The sequence below is a fragment of the Cyrtonyx montezumae genome, unplaced genomic scaffold, assembly GCF_038088225.1.
Source record: "Cyrtonyx montezumae isolate F1298 unplaced genomic scaffold, pur_monq_1.0 scaffold_3, whole genome shotgun sequence".
In the NCBI taxonomy this organism is placed as follows: domain Eukaryota; kingdom Metazoa; phylum Chordata; class Aves; order Galliformes; family Odontophoridae; genus Cyrtonyx; species Cyrtonyx montezumae.
Window position 1 is genome coordinate 367065 of NW_027072034.1, and position 19891 is coordinate 386955.

The 19891-nt window shown below is 41.3% G+C and overlaps 1 protein-coding gene across 1 annotated transcript in view; it reads right to left on the bottom strand.

Annotated features, from left to right (window-relative positions):
• Positions 1–18899, bottom strand: part of SETDB2 (SET domain bifurcated histone lysine methyltransferase 2) — a 31728-nt gene extending 12829 nt beyond the window's left edge. The window contains exons 1-14 of the mRNA XM_065743533.1: positions 18797–18899; positions 18042–18101; positions 15298–15420; positions 14153–14218; positions 13862–13964; positions 12579–13145; positions 10953–11072; positions 9591–9760; positions 8976–9201; positions 7142–7226; positions 5955–6063; positions 4825–5147; positions 3644–3732; positions 1628–1742 (exon numbers count right to left, since the gene is read on the bottom strand). Coding sequence (XP_065599605.1) covers positions 1628–1742; positions 3644–3732; positions 4825–5147; positions 5955–6063; positions 7142–7226; positions 8976–9201; positions 9591–9760; positions 10953–11072; positions 12579–13145; positions 13862–13964; positions 14153–14218; positions 15298–15420; positions 18042–18101; positions 18797–18812 — 2172 coding nt within the window. The 5' untranslated portion in view covers positions 18813–18899. The remainder of the gene's footprint in view (positions 1–1627; positions 1743–3643; positions 3733–4824; positions 5148–5954; positions 6064–7141; positions 7227–8975; positions 9202–9590; positions 9761–10952; positions 11073–12578; positions 13146–13861; positions 13965–14152; positions 14219–15297; positions 15421–18041; positions 18102–18796) is intronic.
• Positions 18900–19891: the final 992 nt, after the last annotated feature.

Sequence of the window (19891 nt, forward strand, 5' to 3'; positions counted from 1 at the left end):
GTTAAGTTCTACATCCCGCACTACGATCATAACAACCCAGTGAGGAACAATGGCTGGAAAGCTGCCCAGCAGAAAAGGGGTGCTGGATACAGCCAGCCAAACATGAGCCAGCAGCATGCTCAGGTGGCCAAGAGCAGAGACAGCCCAGTCTGCATTAGAGCTAGTGCGGACAACAGGACCAAGGAAGTGAGTGTCTTCTTATTTATGTAAGTGAAATCACATTTCAAAGCACTGTAGTTCAGTTTTGGACTTCCCACTGAAAGGATAGTGAGCTGCTCAAATGTGTGCAGAGAAAAGCAATGCAGCCTGTAAAAAGACCAGAAAACAAGAACTATGAATAATGGCTGAAGTAATTGCAGTTGTGTAATCTGGAAAAGAGGACTGGGAGGGGAGACCTCATTGCTCTCCACAGCTACTTGAAAGGAGGCTGCAGTGAGGAGAATGCTGGCCTCTTTTCTCAGGTGATGAGTGATAGGACAGTAGGAAATGGCCTCAAGTTGTGCCAAGGGAGGTTTAGATTGGACATCTGGAAGAGTTTCTTCATGGAGAGGGGTGGTCAAGCCATGGAATGAGAAGTGGTGGAGTCTCCATCCCTGCAGCTGTTGTGGACATGGTATTCAGGGATGTGGTTTAGTGGCAGGACGCAGAAGGTTAGGCTGACAGTTGGACCTGATGATCTTGAAGATCTTTTCCAAGCCAAATGATTCTATGATCTATCAATTTTACAGCCTCCTCCTGTATCTGCATGGTGTCATCTAACATAGACTCCTTCCTACCAGCAATGCACACTGCAAGAATTTCTGTCTCACTTATGACATACTATACAACATGGCACTGAAATGAGGCAGAATGGATTTCAAAGGACTTCACAGAATCAAAGAATCATTTGAGTGGGAAAGCACCCCCCCAAAAGCCATCTAGTCCAGCTCCCCTGCAACGAACAGGGATACCTACAGTTAGATCAGGGTACTCAGAGCTCCATCCAGCCTGAGTGTCTCCAGGAACGGGGCATCCAGCACCACTCTGGACAATTTGTGTGTCATAAGCATGGAGAGAGATGTAATTGCTTCTCTCTCTCTTGCAGAACTTTCCCAGCTCACTCTGTAGCACAATCACAGCCTTGCAAAAGTGCTGAGTAGTTTCATTGCTATTCAAGACAAACTGTCTTAGCAGATCCAATGGACTTAGGTATATTTTAATAATTCTCAACACCCAAACAAACAGGCTTGAGTTCATATGAATTTCAGGAAGATGACTTGTGCTAATTCATTGTTGTAGGAGGGCACAGAAAACATCAACCAACCATTGCTGTGCACCAAATCATATTTCTGTTGCAAATTGCAAAAAAGCATGATTTCCTCCAGCTTGTAATTGAAAGGTTAAAATCAGGATCACAGAAAATATTATCTAGGAAAAGTTTGATGCACGCCTGTATGACAACCAGTTTTATCTATGTAAATTATAAAAAACAATATTTAAATGTAAATTAAAAGAATTATCAGATAAAAGGCATTTTAATACTGTGTAATTAGCACCACAGACTTAAGTGCACTGCTCGGTGTATAGTCCCTTACAGCATATAAATCTCTTTGTACATGAGGTGCTGACAGTAGAAATGCTTGTTCTATAAAGTCTTTTTCCTGCACTTCTGAACTCCACACCAACAGGAAATCTCTGTCTCTGGCATACTTCCAGCTTCATAACCATAATCCCACGTGAGCTCAGTTCCAGCTTTCACATGCCTAAGAAATAAAACATCTGGTCAATTTATTTGAATTAAAAGAAACAGTAATGCACTTACAATTTGTCACCAACAACTCACAAGCAAAACCCAAAAGCACATGGGGCCAGAAGCACTGCACAGACAGCTTGCTCACATTAAACCACGAGATATAAGCAGTCTCTGGCACATGAATCCTACTTTCCCTACTAGAGATACAAAGAGTGCAAATACCTGCACCTAGCAATAGAGATTTTGCCAAGCAGCATGATGGAGCCAGAGTCTAAATAACTCATTCTAATTTCCAGGGAAATTTTGGGGAAAAAAATAAACCAAAGAAAAAAAATGAATACATAAATACATTTAAATGAGAGCACAGGCAGTTTTGTTCTTTTAACAGTGTACACTGCATCACTCAGCTTCAGATTTCTAGGTGCAGTGATGATGAAGGTTACCATCATTGGTCTGACAAGCCACCTTTTAGTGCAACTGCACTGCGTATGTGCACAAAGCCTGGGGCTCAAAGTTAAACACGTGATCCTCAAGAACTGGTCACTGTGACAAGTTCATGAAAGAGAATTTCTTATGCAGGAAATTGACTGTTCAAAATGAATGCCAATTTAAATAGAGACAAAGATGCTGAGGTACAACCGAGGGAAAATACAATAAAACATTTAATAACAAAGAAGATTAATTCAGTGATGTTTCTCACAAGGTAAGATAAAGGATGCAGTAAATTATCGGGCAGCAGGCTTAAAAAAAAAAAAGCAAATGAGAACTTTTCAAGCAGGGCATAATTGCAATATGAGACTTTTTGCCTTAGGATGTCCTGGAAGTCAGAAATATGAAATAATTTAAAAGGTGGCTGGGTAAGTTTACAGAGGATATACAATTAAGTTTGATGATTCAAATGCAGTTCTTAATGTAGAGAAGTTGCAAAGGGGTGACTGACAAAGGAAGAGGACAAGGAAGGGGAACATATCTTCACCAACCCCCATTAACTGCCTTCTGCTCACCACTACTGCCTTTGTCCGTTGGCCTCAATCCCCATTACACAATTATTTACTGACTATCCGAGCAAGAAAGATTCTAGCTGAAGTAAAATCTTGTTTCAAAACATTGTCTTCAGAGTTCTCATAAGCCTTCACAAAGCAATCCACAGCACATGCCAGCACAGGACTAGGGGCTGGGCCTAGGGTTGCAAGGCTCCATGGAGTATCTGTCTACTCCAGGCAGAGGGTTTGTCTAAAACAAACTGTTTCCTCCCCATTGTAAATTCTCTTCCAGCACTTCCACTGTCATGCTCATCAGTTAACTTAGAAGAACTTACACAGTTCATATTTCCCTTCCTGGGTTTAGCTGCCACCTTCTTTTGTCTCACTGGCATCTAAGAACCCTACCACCTTCCCAAGACAAAGTCTGACTAAACAGCAGCCTGCTTCTCTTGGCAGCTGTGAAGAGAAGCTCTAGAGCCACCTTGCTGTGCTCACAAAGAAATGAATCAACTTGAAGATCCTGTAGGCTCCAACCCTGCCCTAAAGGACACAGCTCTGCTGGCCACTCTTTGAGACACAACACTAAGACCAACACACCATGGCTTTCAAAATGACCGTGCTAAGTTAAACCTACTCTTCAGTAGAAAGAACAGGTTTAATGATAAGTGAAATGGATGCATCAAAACCAAGCAACCCCACTTCACATTTCAGTGCAAACTAAGTAAAAAACTTGTTAGTGAAAGTAAGCAGATTTTTTGCTTTTTTTAGTGCACAATGAGAAGACACTCAGAAGCAGTTAGTTCTATGGTTTCATGAGGTAAACAGCTGCACCCTTAACATGTCTTTTTTCTGAATAATTAAGCACTATTTTCTTCCCTAGTATCCTGAACAAACAATATTAAACTTCCCCCCCAAAAAAAAAGATCACCTGTTTGTGAAGAAAGCAACCCATGGGAAACTTCTGTTGTGAGTCTCTACAAACACACTCTGTGCAAAGAGATTTGGGCAGCAGCTGTGCTGTGAAACAAAATACATGAATTAGAAACGCTTGGTCCCCTGCTAAAGAGTCTATTCTGTGTCAGGGATGTCACTGCTACAAATGGTTCCTTCCTCCCCTTTTCCAGTCAATACAGCTGCTTCTACTCGATGCTACTGCCACTAATTTTTATTTAACCATGTCTCTAATGTATCATCTCCATCACATTATGACAGTACCTTTCCTCAGGAAAATCAAAGCCTCCTATCAAGCTGTTCTCCAGTAATTTATGGTGAGAAATTATCTTTGATTCACGATGCAGTGCAAATGATCAGTGCATGACATACATCTCAGTGACAGCCAGTGAAGCAAGCCATAGGGACACATGCACGGTCATCGATGAAGAAGGAAGGTTTCAGCCAGATGCACTACTACTCTTAACCACCATACTGCCTCTGGTAACAAAGGAGTATGGTAACAAAGATATGCAAGGATTTTGCAGTAAGATGTGTATCCACACCAACGGAGAGAAGTAAGTCACTTGCTGAGTGGATGCAGATGTGTGCGTGCAGAGTGTTCATCTTAGTTGGAGGATCTTTGGAAACCACTGCTATCTCGTCAGGTCAAAGTTGAGAGACTTACTAACCAGGTACCTACACAGTATGACAGATCACACCTTTTTTTTTTTTACAGTTAAGTCAAGAATCTCCTACAATATCACAGCACTTAAGACAGCATAAGCCAGAATTTATAATGGTTTGGGAATAAAAAGTGAAGCTAGGAGAAGGTCTGTAGTTCAATACAATATATCCATTTGACCTCTGGATATTGTAAAATTCAGGAAATAATATTCTAAAATTCAGGAAACAAGCATCATTCATGACTAGGGAATGCTTCTCTCTGGAACCCAGTGTTGCCAGAACCTGCAGCTAGTACAGACCACGCATGTTACGGAAGGCCTCACAGATGGCACGAGCCAACTTGATGTCCTGTCACTTCAGAGTGCAGGGAGCACTGCACACCCTGCCTCCACGTGCACTCGACCATACATTTGGGCTATGACAGGACAGACTCAAGCAAATACATTATTCAAGCTAAGGCTAGTAAAAGGACACATGCAAGCTTTTACTTACATTAAGAAAACGACCCACATTTCCTTCTTTTGTGGCATCTAGTATATAGATATTTTCATCATTACTGTTCTTCAGAAGGGTCCTGTCACCGTCTGCTTCCATACAAAAGATGCCTTGTTTTGACCATCTGTGAGCCTCCTCTTCACACATAGCTTTTTGTGGAACCTTTGTGGGTGGCTTCACAACACATGTATCATTCAGCCTGCCATAAGCAAAATCCTTCAGAGGCAGACTCTTCCTTTTGCATTCTGCACTGTCCATTTCAGCAGACTCTGTCTGTCCAACCTCCACCAGATCTTCTTCCTTCTGCTTCTGGATGGATCCTGTCAATGATGTCTATGTTATTTTTTCACATCAGTTTAAAACAGAAGCCAAAGCCTTGCCCTTGTTTGGCCCCAAACTCATATCCACCCACCTTTTTTTCTTCTCCCAAATGCATATGTTTTCCTTACCATTTACAAAGTCATAACTACCCTTTTGAACATCTTTCACAGTTCCTCCTGCAAATCACTACACTTCCTGCTGCAGTGCCTAAAGCATTTGCTTATGTCTCTCATGAGCGGCCCAGTCCATCCCTTCTTTTCAAATCCCTTTCCAAAATGATTTCTTCAACAAAACACTTCTTCATCGTTCTTTACCTTAATTTAATTCCTGAGAGAATCACAAAGGGGGACGGAGACAGAAGCAAGATGCAAGTACAAATAATATCACAGTGTTTCACAAGGTTGAATGCTCCCAACCCTGCAATTTCCCACACAGCCTTCTTTTATTGTTGACTGCTACACATAGTGGGTATGACACAATATTGTTTTGTGTACATTTTGAAATAGTGCTTCCCACAGCTGCCCTGTATTTAAGAAACTGTTTTATGGACTGTTTAACAACTCCCAAGGTCAACTGTGCAGGCAAAACAGCATCCTGTATTAGTTAATGCACTGTAACATGCAAGGCAGCAGTAATTTATGTACCACTAAGCTATTAAAAGCACCTAAGCACCACATAGGCATCATTATTCTACTCTGAGAACAGGCCTGCAACAAACATAAAGACCACTGTTTACATTTTAAGACTACCACAGCGGGGGGCACAAGTAAGCCAAGAGTGCAGTATTTGTAACTCTGCAAACCTACTCTCTTTTTCTTTGTTCGTTCCACTGGTCAGTTCTGTTTTCCTTGACTGATGAGGCTGACAACTATCATCTTCATCTGAGCTGGCACTGTGCACCAGTGTATCAACCTCCTTCAAACAGAATAAAAAAAAACAGTGAAAAGGTTGGGATGTATTTTTGCTGTATACAACTCTGGGTCAACAAAGGATAATGAATGCAAGACTCCAGGGTTTAAGTTTCAAACCTACCACTGACATCAAGTTCCAAAGGTCCAAATATTTACTGCATTGCAACACATATCTTAATTTCAAATTATTCTTTGGAACCACCTGGAAGAAGCTCATCACTCAATATAATATTTATGTAAGTGCTTAAGACCCAAACATTTCACTAGTCTAAATGTTTCTGTGTAAGTTGAACCAAAGCCTAAATATGTTTTTTATGTGGTTTTAATACAATGAACAGGAAAGAAACTAGTTATGGAAACACTACAGGCAACATTTTACACTTGGGGCAGCTAAGATTCTCTTCACTGTGCTCCTGCATGAAGTTACTACTGTTCTCTCCCTGCTATGTCATTCTTCAGGGAGACAACACAAAGGTATTATCACTCTGATCTCCTAATCCTGCAATAAGTTTACAATGGAGGTGGAGGGAGAAGAATCCTTTATTGAGACTCATAACCGAACTGCAAATAAAGGGTGAGTTTGGAGAAAGGAAGGCTGTGAGAGTAACTAGTGCCATTCTCAGCAGCAAGCTGAATGGCTGATAATGGAGAAGGGAGAGGATACAGCTTCCAGCTCAGCTCACAAGTGTGTCATAGAATCATAGAACGATTTGGTTTGGAAGGGATCTTCAAGATCATGCAGTCCCAACCCCCCTGCTCTATAGTGGCAGGAACACCTCCCACTAGCCCAGGTTGCTCAAAGCCCATTCCAGCCTGGCCTCCAATGCTTCCAGGGAGGGGGCATCCACACCCTCTCTGTGCAACCTGTTCTAGTGTCTCACCACCCTCACAGTAAAGAATTCCTTCCTCATATCAAGTCTAAACCTACCCTCTTCCAATTTAAAGCCATTTCCCCTCATAATCTCAAGAAGAAAGGCAGTTACAATTTTTTAAATGTGTTTGAGATGAAAAGGTCAGAATTAACATATATATATATTCAGCATAGTGAATATTAATCTTTTAATGCCACTTATTAATATTACCATTTTTAGCTGGTGATTATCCACAACAGCTATTCTAGTTCCAAGCCTTCTCACGGCTGCAGTACTCAAATTCCTTGGATGAACTCTGTACAGGAAGTTCAAAGGGAAATTGCAAAAGACAGACACATAAATAACTCTCACAACACACATTTCTCTAGCTCATGAAGAATGGATCGTACCAGAGCCTGCAGTCCTCTATTTTCACCCCAACTGCCTTAAAGGATGGAAAAATTAGGTTAAGTTCTCAACAGTATTTGTAAAAACACTTTGTTTTTTTGAGAGACCAGCACCTGCTTTTACATCCTTCTTCACTGCTTCCAAGAACCAAATTCTCTGTTGTGGAATTATTATATCACCTTAACAATGAGTGCCTACATAAGAGTTTTGCCTTTTTCCTGCTATTGCTCTGAAGAGTTTGAATCTATAGTGTCAAAACAGGAAAGAAAAACAAACATAATGTGGAGAAAGGCTAGAGGGAGAGAGTCAATGTACAGCAGATACAGAAAATGCTCTCACACAGAAGAACCTCAACCTTCTCTTGATGTGAAAGTGTGAAGAAGGATGGGAAGCAGTATTTGGTATATATATCTAAACATCAGAAGTCATGTTTATGTTCAGAGTGCAGTAGAAAATACCAGCTTCACCTCACTCATTTGAGTATCCGTATAACATCTAGCAATAATTAAGAGCTCTTTATCAATAAAAATTTCAACCTAAAATATATATGCTTTTCTTTCCATGAAAAAAAAACCATATGATATTTCTCCAGGCTACTGATAATGGCAAAAAGAGTGCTATTCTTTAAGGATTCCTTATCTTTTAGGAATTGGAATAACGAATTCTTTTTTTCTGTTCAATTTTTATATATCCCTCACGTGAAACATCTTCATTCTCAGAAAAGGAAATCAATGAGTTTTAAGGAAGCTGTGCAGGAATCACAAATATATTCTTCCCTACAATTTATAGCAGAAGAACTTACTAGAAGTGACATCTAGAGAACAGCTGATAATTATGTAATTTACAAAATTATTAATTTGTTACGTTTCCAAGATACCAAAATGTGAGAATATACTGGCAGGTATTTTTTAAAGTTTCTGTTTGTGATGTCATTGTGCTTCTCAAAGATCTACAGTCGCCTTTTCTCACAAAACAAGTACTTGCAATTACTTACAGGTATTACAAAGAAAGTGCTCACAAAACTGTGTGGCAAAGCAAGGCAGAAAGTTTAAGGACACAAGCACACAAGCTCCTCATGTCCTTCTGAAAAAGACTACAGTGTGCTACTGGTGAAGCCACATGCATTATTTTGCAGTAGTTTTATTTTAGGAATCCTGCTATGAGACCATAAAATGAAAACAAGATTACAATTTCTGTGTATTTTAACAACACCTGCAAAAGCAAGGCATTGTTAGACCCCTAACAGGCAAGGTTATACCTCCTAACAGGGAAGGTTACGGGACAAAGAAGAAAAGGTTTCGAGATCAGAAGCAAAGAACAGGGCAGTTAGTGGCTAATTTATCATCAAATCCTCCAATGTCATCAAGTATGTTTTTAATTGGTTCTCTTCTTTCAAGTTAGTATAACAATTGACCCCTGAAGAGGTCAATTACACTCAGGAGACAAATGGGATTTCTAGAAAATGCTGAGTGATACACGTGAGGAAAATTAGTGTACAGGAACAACACTGTTCCACTAGAAAAAAAATAATCAGGAATTAAAAAGTTGAAAAAGTAGAAGAAATGCCTCTTGGCTAACAACATACAATTCTGCTGTATGTTTCACAGAGGACATCCTACACTCTCAGAATGCTACGTTTTCCATTTGGTAAACTTACCGAGTTGATTCACTGTCATTATCCACTGCTTCAGAAGAAGATTCCTGCTTCTCAACAATGTCATCCTTGTCAGTCTGCACTAGTTCGATCTCAGAGTCTGAACAACTAGTGTCGAGTTTTCGTTTTTTGGAAAAAAACCTATGCCCTCTGTCATTCACAGCACTCTCCTCCAAGTCTTGATCAGCACCTCCCAGCTCTTGAACTTCAGCTTTGCTCATTAATCTGCCTGCAAGAAAAACAAAATAAAACCACCAGTTAATAGTTTCTTTACTAAGTTGGATCACACTCACTCTCCCAGCTCAAACCTGTATTAAAGGCAAGAGAATTATTTGGGAATGCACTTATACTGAAGGAAAAGTGTCCTCTGCACAGGATGCAGAGACTTGTGAGGGAAAAAGTACACATGACAGGCTTTGCTCTGGATGGCACCATCACACAGCAGAATCCTTAAAGGTTTTTCAGTCTGTTTGATTATCTGCAAGTTAAGATCGTACAGGCTCACTTCTTTTCCAATGTCAAGTTTCCCTGCTTGGTTCTCAAAGAAACTCCGTGGCATAGGACACAGGGGAGGTAAAAAATGATGTTCTACATCCTCCACAGGTCACCTTCTGTTACCTGAGTAAGTACAAACAAAGGTCCCCTTGTCGATATCATCCAGGCAGCGGACGCCCCAACCTTTCTTCTCTGTGTTGAACACTTGCAACCGAACCTGAATGCCATGCTGTACAACTCTGTTTTGACACATTATCTTGTCACATCTGCATGACACACTGCACTCATAAATTCTGTCAAGATGAAACAAAACACAAGGTAGTAAAGTTGCTATTATTAATTTCACTCCTGAGCATGAATAAGACTGAAAAGATAAAGAGCCTGGCTACAAGTAATTTGCACAGCAGTGCTTCAACACTCAGGACATTCCCAATCATTGACTCATCAATTTTAAGAGTTTGTCAGCAAGATTTCTGCATAAGAAGACAAAAAATTAAATGCTACCTTTTTATTTTACTGGAGAAAGATACAGATGCAGAAATCTTAACAAAGCAGCTAATTCTATTGGAACAGACCTTAATAAAGACAAGCTGTCCATCAAGATCTCACTGCAGCTATCAGGAGACTAGGATTTAACCAAATGCCACTAGAAGAACTGTCCATTTTTGGCTCTTGCAGAAACCCACCTTGCAAAACTCAACTCCTGAGGTTACTGGCACCTTCTCAAGGGCCATGATGTGGCTAACTGGGAGTCCAATAACTATTTCAGTGCTCCTTCTTAGACATCAACAGGAAGTGCAAACATTTGAAACACTGGGAGCTACAGAGACTCTCCTGAGATGGCTTATTGTCTTCCTTCCTGGGAGCAATAATTCGTTTCTTTCATCACCTGTGCACACCCTCTCCAGCTACCTGGCCTACCAAAGGGACTGCAACACACTGCAATGGGGACTGCTATCACAGCAGAAACTGAAAGCATGGTACCACCTCATTCCTTAAGTTCCCTGCATGGCTCCATTCCAAATCTGGCAACAGCAATTGGCTTAGTACTTGATGAGGAGTCTGATCCTACAGAGCAAGCATCTGGACAAGTTACTGTGCAAAACCAAGGGGTGGTTATCTCCTCCCACTTCTTAGACTGATACTGGCTGTGATGATCTTGCAATAGAACTCCTTTCCGTGTGGGATATTTCCTTCCCATAGATTGCATGAATGAACAAGTTCAAGGGCCAGGTAAGTCTTGAGCTTCTAAACCAGGTAATACTGTGTTACTACTCTACTTAGGCCTTGAATTAAGCTGTGAAAACTGTAGTATCTGCAGCACAAAAGTGTTTTTTCATCTCTGTTATCCAAGACACGTTAATTATTTCTGCCAAAATCATCCTTATCGATTTGTAAAACTTTGACAAATATTTAAAGTTTTAGTAATTCAGAGACAGTACAGCTGTAAAATAAGAGTACACAAAATAGTTCTGTCTTTATTACCCACTAGGAACAGGCCCTTCCAGTCTTTTGTAACTGTATCCACGAGAAGTTTTAGTATTAGGAGACACAGAAACTTTACGGCAGCCTCTTGCAGTTAGCTGCAGACATGCACACTTTGACCTAGAAAATAAAAGTAAAGCATCGTATAGAAATCAGAACATATTTGGAGTAAATCAAGCTTAAATCTAGACAATTTAAAATGTACTTGATTATATACAAATACAAATGCATTATTGTACATTTTTTCCCCTCTTTGCTCCAAAGGCCATCCCAGGTACCCCATTCTCCTCTTTGTCTCTTGCCTGGTTATGCGTGCTTACAAAAACCACGTCTCCCCCTATTCTCCATTCTTCTGCCAGCCTCTGCAAAGGCATACACAAGAAACTGATGTGGGACAGAAATCATTACCAACAGGACACTGGCAAATGGATGAAGGAAAGAAAATCACTTGTTCTGGTACAGCATCCCAATCTGTTAGCCACTACTTCATCGCCTTCCTCCCACTTTAAGCCCCAGAAATTGAGTAATTACACACTACCAATTGAAGAACTCCAGCACTAATGTTGATCCTCACCATGTTATGGCATGACAGCTCCAAAGACTCACAACAATTAGCTCAACCCCTAGAACTACACACCGAAAGCATCTCAGCTCCTGGGGAGGTTCAGCACACAGAAGGAGCATGCTATGTGCTAGCTGTTCTTCACTGCCCAGCTGAAACTAAATTATTTGAGTTACTGAATCTTATTCTATTTCAAGCTATACGCAGCATCAGGGGCAGTTATACTACACAGCAGCATGAGCATGCCCTCTAGCTAACCATTATATGAAATAGATTCAATCCAAGGCTAATGCCTGCAGGCAAAGACCAGGTGAAACACCCCTGAGGAGAGCAGAGAGAACTATCACTGAACTCACATACATTAACTGTGGCAATTTCCTCACAGAGTCAAACGTAGTCCAGACTTAGGGGGCTTTATAAGAATACATCAACGAGCAGCACGATTTGAACAGTCCAGAATATAAATGTGTCATGTGACCTCAGTGTTTCATAGCGTTTGTTAAGGAAAGGGAAGGATGGGATATAGAGATTGTAAAAAGAATTTTTTTCCTCTGCCCTAATTAATCTGTGACCCAAATGACCTGACCTCTCCAGGCTGTTAAATCCCAGCCCTGAAGGATACCATCCCACAGAGGGATCTGCCACATAAGTTATTGTACAGAAACATTCCCTGCCTGCCAGAAAAATGTGCCACCTTCTGCTAGTACAACTCTCTCTCTTCCCCACTCCTTTCCTAAGGCCAAGAGATCTGCTTTCCTGCTTCACTTGAAGAAGCATTGCATATTTGAGAATAAAGGTAAAGGAACATTGAAATCCACCTCTTGATTGCTTCCTCCCCTGTAACAGAGGTTGGTAGGTAGGAACACCCAACTTCTGGAGAAGACAAAGACAGTAATTTCAGATAATACAGACTGTGGTACAAGACAACTACTGCAGATATCCCTGTAGAGTTGTCCCTTGGGTCATTTGGCTCTGCTTGGTACTGTGCACCTTCACACTTCCAACGCCACCCTAATACTGACACATTATGTATAGTTTCCCTGTGATTAAATTCTTCTACTTACCTATCAATGCAGCCGTCTGTGCAGTCACATGAATCAAGAAACATACTGGATAAATTGTTGAGATAATATCCACGAGGCCACGATGCCCTCCGGTACTTAAAATAAGGTAACTTTGCATGGTCAATATAGTTACAGAAAGAAACAGGCACAGACTCAGCTCCATTGCTAATATCAAAATCAAACACAAGTGGTTCAGGATTCACAGTGTTCCTGCCCAACAGGACGTATGTGTTGAAAGAGAAGTGATCAATAAATAAGAAATCACATTTTGTCTCAAACAAATAATTCTGAACTTCTTGAAAACTCCTCAGACTTCTGCCACAAGGAGCTTTGTAATTCACATCCAGTGATTTTGACAGGCAGTCTGCTTTTGCATGGCGTCTTTGAAAGTGAAACAGTATTGGTATCTTCAGAGGATTTTCACCCTTGTAGGAGCTCACTGCTCTGTTGGAGAGACATGCACTAGAACACTTGTGGTTCCGATATCGGGGATTTAACAGTACACGTTGAATTTCACTTGATGCTTCCTCACCCTCTGAATCTGATTTTTCAATCTTCTCCTTTCTGCTAATATGGAATGAAAGAAGGAAAAAGAAAAAAAAAGAGAGAGAAAGAAGAGAACAGCATCTTAGATTATAAAAAAATGAATCAGTCTTCTAGTGGTTCAGCATCATTGGTACAGGAAAGCTTCAAGGCAGCCATGGATTTTACTGAATGACTGTTTGCATTACCTAGCATCTCTTGACACCATACCTTTGCCTCTATCTTCCAAATCAGTTCCGAAGGCTAACTACAAAAAATGAAGTCACGTGCTGTATGGAACTGTTGAATCATGGCCTGAACCACTGATGATCACCTGAGGTGAGCACTGAGTCAGCTGCAAGAGCACAGGTGAAGGCCAGTGTGACTAGAAGGGGTGGAGTCTGCCTGCACCTCTCCCAGACTCCATTTAAGGGCTGACCACCACTGCGGAAGGATCTCTAAAAGAGATCCTTCCCTTGTGGAGTTTCCTTTGTGAGCCTCAATCTTTGGAGACAGGTGAGTGTTCTTATTACTGACTGTCCCTTTACCATCTGGATAATCCTTCTGAAATATACCATCTATTGTTGACTACCTATACCATTTGGTATTATTCATTGGTGTCTTACCCCACAGGACTCAAAGTCAATTTTAAATAAATGAAAATACAAATAATACAGAGAGTAAAAACTCTCTCAAGTTCAGGGAAGGTACATACAATGATGAGCCTTGCCAAAATGGAAATATTAAATAAATACACTGACCTGTCTGAACCTTCTACAGAATTTGCAGTGCTGTCCTCTGCAACAACATGCTGCAATTTAGGTTTGGTTTCCTGTGTACACTCCTCATGAAGAACATCATTTACTGAAAAAAATTGGAATACAAGCAAAATCTTCAATGATTCACATTTAAATAATTCATATTTGAATTTAGTTACTGAAAAGATAATTGCCAAAACACAATAAAAGCAATGCACTGCAACAAACTACAGTTAACAAAACACACTAGCAGGCAACTCTACTAGAAATAAAATTCAATCAAGATTCACATACCACTTGTCAACGTTAAAAGATCACCCAGATCAGCTTCATTCACCAGTGCCCAAGCCTGCCAGCATTCTATGTAAAAACAAAAACAGATATGAAGTACAATATGAGCTATAACATTAGGGACAATGATAATGGCTCCTGCTAGAAGGAAAAAGAAAGCTATTCTCTGGATACATTTGTTTCCTCACTGTGCTGCTACAGAGCACTGCAACACTGATACTGTAATTCAGTTTTTGCTGCAGCCTTAACACACATACCTAGGAGTAGCAACACAGTCTCAGCTCACATCAGTAACTGAACGAGCACTGAACAACCTCTGGCCTTTAGAAAGCTGCTGCAGGGCTTCCAAACACATCAAGTCCAGTAGTCTTCACAGGCAGCAATTTATGTAAACGTGAATCAGTGCAAGTTTCTCTCTTTGCTTCTGTCACAAGACTAAATATTTTCTGCCTAAGGACTGGATCTTGTCAGGGAAATTAATAATACTCCTAAATTGCTGGACCTGGTCTTCAAATAGCAAGAATACAGGGAGGTGACTAGTTCTGTCTCAACCTTTTGCCCTATGCAATAAATGTCACAAGTTGGAAGACAGATGTGAGTAAAATTCACATTAGCATTTTAGTTTGGAACAGAAAAACATGAAAATACAAGTTTAAGTATGGCACAGACTCACACCAGTATCTGGAGATTCAAACTCAACTTTTAGCTCTGCAGTTCTGTAACACTTTGTCTTAAAAATCAAGATTAAGGGGCTCAACTCCACACACAAAAAAAGCAGTACCAATTCAGAATAAGCACTGTAATGAAAAGTGTGTAGTTGTATCAGTTTAAAAACACCTTAAGCTATTATGTTTTCTTGCACAAAAGCACTGAGATGTATAGATTACATTTACATGGATAATTTAGTAATACTTTTATAAATTAAAAAACTAGTAAAATAAAAACCAAACATGTGTACTGCTATAGCTTTATCTTCTGATTTTGATGTAGATAAATGACATTTAGTTCCATTATAATTGGGAACATTCTTATAACACATTGCTTTTAATTTTTTCTGCTAATGTTTCATGTTCCAGTGGGTTTCTTCAATATAAAGTAAGACCATAGCTCAACTGCAGTCCTGCTGAATCATTACAAGGATTTCAAACCTTGATTTGTGGCAGTTCCACTCTTGATCTTTTCCTTTAGCAGCAACAGTACTTCTTGTACCTTATCAAATATGATATCTACTCTTCTACTTTCCAGTTGCGTCCAAAATGCCTTCAAATCACCTGAAATACAAATTACCATTTACAAGTCTGCATATCTTCCAAGAAGTCTAAAATCATGAATAGCTCTTAAGGGACTTTTCAAAGGCTCCCACTCACATGAGTGGGAAGCAGGGGCCTAATACTTCTGAAAGATCGAGAAAGACACTTGTTTTATTGTAGGCTTAAACTTTCAGAAATCTGTTTTCTAACTCTAAAGATGAAAGTGAAACAGTCTAATGATGAACTGACATGACTGCTGATGGTCCAAGAAGCCTCTCTGACATTGAGCTGTTGAAGAAGGTCCAGAGGAGGGCCACAAAGATGATCAGAGAGGGCTGGAGCACATTCCTTAAACAGAAAGGCTGAGAGAACTGGAGAAGACGAGGCTCCAGGGGGATCTTAGAGTGGCCTTCCAGTACCTGAAGGAGACCTACAGGAAAGCTGGGGAGGGGCTTTTTATAAGGGCAAGTACGAGGGGAGATGGCTTTAAACTGGAAGAGGGTAGATTCAGACTAGATATAAGGAAGAAATTCTTTACTGTGAGGGTGGTGAGACACTGGAACAAGTTACCTAGAGAGGCTGTGGCTGCTCTCTCCCTGGAGGTGTTCAAAGCCAGGCTGGATGGGTCTTTGAGCAACGTGGTCTAGAGGGAGCTGCCCTATAGCAGGGGGGCTGGAGCTAGATGATCTTAAAGGTCCCTTCCAACCCAAATCACTTTATGATTCTTCACATAATTTTTCAAGTACATCAACAAAGGGAGCTCTGGAAGTCTTTCTCAAAATATCAGAGAAGTCCTACTATAAAGTATCATCACTGAAACTCAGAAATATCAAAGGAGAATGTTTTCAATGGAACAAATTGAACATATTACTACAGAAAAGATATCTGTAATTAGTTTATAGCCAAAACCTTCATATTTTCAGATAAAAGCAGTTTGATAAATTTTACTCACCAACTAATTTTACTCACCAACCTCCTTTCTCCACTACAATATTGAAAAGAGCATTTTCTTAAAGATTTTTTATTTTTAATTTATTTTTATATATAATATACATATAACATTTTTTTATATATATTTTTTAAACCACTGATCAGAACCTGGTTCATCAAACATCTTTTCCAGGAATAAGTATTTGATTGAGGTACTAAGCCTGATAATGAAAACAGTTTAAATTTTAGCAGTACATCTTTGGCAAAGACTCTGAAAAGAAAATATAGCTCATTGCATCACCAAACTATGCAAGAAAAGGGAACACATTCTCTGCTTTGGTTAACAGTTCCCATCTCCAATTAAGCACAGAAGAATTAGTAAATCTTTCCCCAGTCCATTTCAAGAGCTACAGTCCACTGTCACCACAGAAAGTTTGCAGTCTATTTTCAGACAGCAAGTTTTGGCTGTCAAATGTGCCACAATTACAGCTCCCCAGCAGTCATGAGATGCCACACTATTGTAAGGCTTGCAAAATGCTGTTGTGTGGGATTTTTTTTTTCCTTAGCAGAGAATGACTTTATTGCTCAGTACAACAGAAGCCAAGTAATGCTATGTCAGTACAGAGCCTATAGTTACTGTCAAAAAGGGTCACGATAGTAACAATTCTTTGTCACCACATCGCCAGTTGCTTATGTCATCAGCAGTTAAAAATGTAGTATTAAACATAAACAGGCAATACTGAAAGTACTTGTCATATTACTGATCTGGCACTAACTCTCAATGTTTAACAAGCTTTTGTACTCACAAGAATAGTAGGGATATATATATATAAACCTTTTGGAACAGAGCACTCTTGTGCTCTGGGCCATTCCTTCCCTCTTGCCGTGTCCAACAGTATCACAAATTTAAAATACTGAGAAACAAGCATATGTAGTACCTCTGTTGAAAAAAATACATACGTATGTTTTTAGACACTTTGATGTATTTACAATATATGGATAGCAGTGGTGGAAGGTCCATTTCAGACAACGGATGAGAGAACAGTCTTTCATTTCTGGGTCAGTTCTAATTTTGCATAGGTCAAAAGCAAACAGGCTACATCCCTACTACCTGTCCTACTCAATTCTCCCAACTTAAAAGGCTTTCCTGCTTCTCCTGCTAGAGTGTTCTGAAACTCCAGCAGCTAAAATTGTGAAATTCATAGTATAATTCTAATTTACAATAAACAGATCATTTATTTCCTCTTCATTATTAATGCTGCTGTTGTCTATCCCAGCCAGGAGGACATGGAATGAACAGACACAGGATGCATCCATTTTCTCAGCCTTCAAAACAGCTGATGATTCAGAGCATGGACTGGCATTTGGTGGCAGTACTTCTAAAGCTGTCTGAGACTATTGCTTCTAGGGTAAATTTTCTTTTCCTTCTGTCTTTGTGACCATGAATCTTTTTCTTTCAGTATTGTGCAAGATAATGAATTTACAGCAAGAAAAAAGCAGGCTAAGACAGAGTTTTCAAGAAAAGCACTTTGGCATTTCCTATGAAAAGTGCATGGTGCTGACACACATTCTAGTTATACATCACATAAGCTGGAACTATTGCCATCCAGTTACTGTTTTCATACTCAAAGCAGAGTCAGACAATTTCAAACAAAGTCAGACAACAAGTCAGACACATTCCCCATCCCCCCCATAAGTCTGAATTACACTACCTTCAGCTGTCTCTTTCCTAGAAGCAGTATGGTTCTTCTCTTCAGGACAGTCACTCAGCACTGCAAGGGGTGCAGAATGGACAAGTAAGAGCTCAGATGAGAAATAAAAATGCTTATCACCAAGAGATACATTGATAAAGTAGTTATGGACAGAATGTATCAGTGAGAACACTGCATGAGAAAGCGTTATGGTGAAACAGTCCTCCTGCTTTCAAAGCTACAAAGAAACACTAGAAAGAAGTTGGGAAGGCTTTCTTTTTTAAGCATACATAATTACCATCACTCAAACACGATGCTGCTGTGAGGTGACCCACACTTTCCATCGTGTTCAGATGAGCCTACGCAATACCTGCCATATGTTAGCTCCCATTACCCCCATTTTTAATTAATGCTGTCAATGCAGTTGTACTGCAGTTAAGCTAAACACAGGAAAAAGAGTAGAGGCCTTCTGGTTTTATTTAGGTCAGAAATTTACTGGATCTGTTTCACAGCACATGCCCAATAAACACTAAAGGAAAGCGTTTCTCAGCTGCACGGAGGACATCACATTTCTGACCATGACCACCAATGACACAGCATAAAACACGCCCAGCTGGAAGCCAACTATTTAGCAGCGGCACGCACATTCCCACGTGCTCTGTGACTCCGGCACAGAAATTTCATTCGTTTGACCGAGAAAGGAGGAAAAGCGAAGCTTCTCGCAGGACCTGCCTAGAGTCCGCTCAAAAGACGCACTCAATACCGCTAAGGCTTACTTGGCTTCCCCTCCATGTCGCGGGGCCCTTCTCAGGCGGGGGAGCCGCGTTCAGGTGCTGCCGTCCGGCCCCGGCTGGGCTGGGGCATCCAGGCCAGGCCCTTAGCACCCCACCAGCGCCCGCGCCCGCGCCCGCGCCCGCACCCACCCGGGGCCGACATGTGGCGAAGATCACGCGTGGGGCAGACCCGCTCGCCCTCCTCCCGGCTGCTGCTCCGCTGGGGGCTGAGGAACGGACGGGACTCCCTGAGTCAGGCACGGCCCCGCCAACGTCCGCCGGGGGGCGCAAACCGCCGATGACCGTACGCATGCGCCGAGCGCGCTTCGGTACTCTAGTTCCATCTTCTTCTCCTGCCGCATGCGCAAGGCGGGGCCGGGGAGCCCTAGCGAATAGCTGCGCGGAGGAGGCGGGCCGCTCACGGCAGGTGGAGCGAGGATCTTTGTTGCTATTGGTTGCGGCTGCGGTCGCGGTCGCGGTCCGCGCGGCGCTGGCCAATGGGAATGCGCGGGAGAGGGTGGAGGGGACCGGCTGAGCGGATAGGAAGGCGGTGCGTCCGCCATCTTGGGTGGGTGGGGCTTCCGTGGTGGGCTATGTGTGGGGAGTGGCGCCATCTTGGCGGTGCTGTGCCATCTTGGCAAGTGGGCAGGGGGATCAGTGCTGTGTTGGACCCAGTCTGGTCTGAGGTGCTCGGGGATGCGGTGTTTCTCTTAGCTTGGTTGTGAGAGGGCTTTCCCTGTAGTTGGGCACCTGTGGAGAAGTGGTGAAAATAAAAAGGAGCTTTGAGGGGATGTTTAGCCCTTTGCTTCTAGCTAAGATAATAAATGCAAATACTCATTAAATCTCTGAGTCACTTAACACCACTGCTGGTTGCTGCTGTCTGCCCTTGCTGCTGTACCCCGTGAAACAACTGTTATTTTTGATTCAAAGCACACCAGGTGTTTTAAGTTGCCCTCAAAGTTTTCAGCAAATATACTTTAAAATTGTCAGTGTTGTGGCCATACAAGATGGTTTCTCAGGCTAAAATTAACCTTGAAAAAAAAAGGTCAGATATGTTGAAGTGCTGTGTGCACTGAAGGGCACACTGTGCTTTCAGCA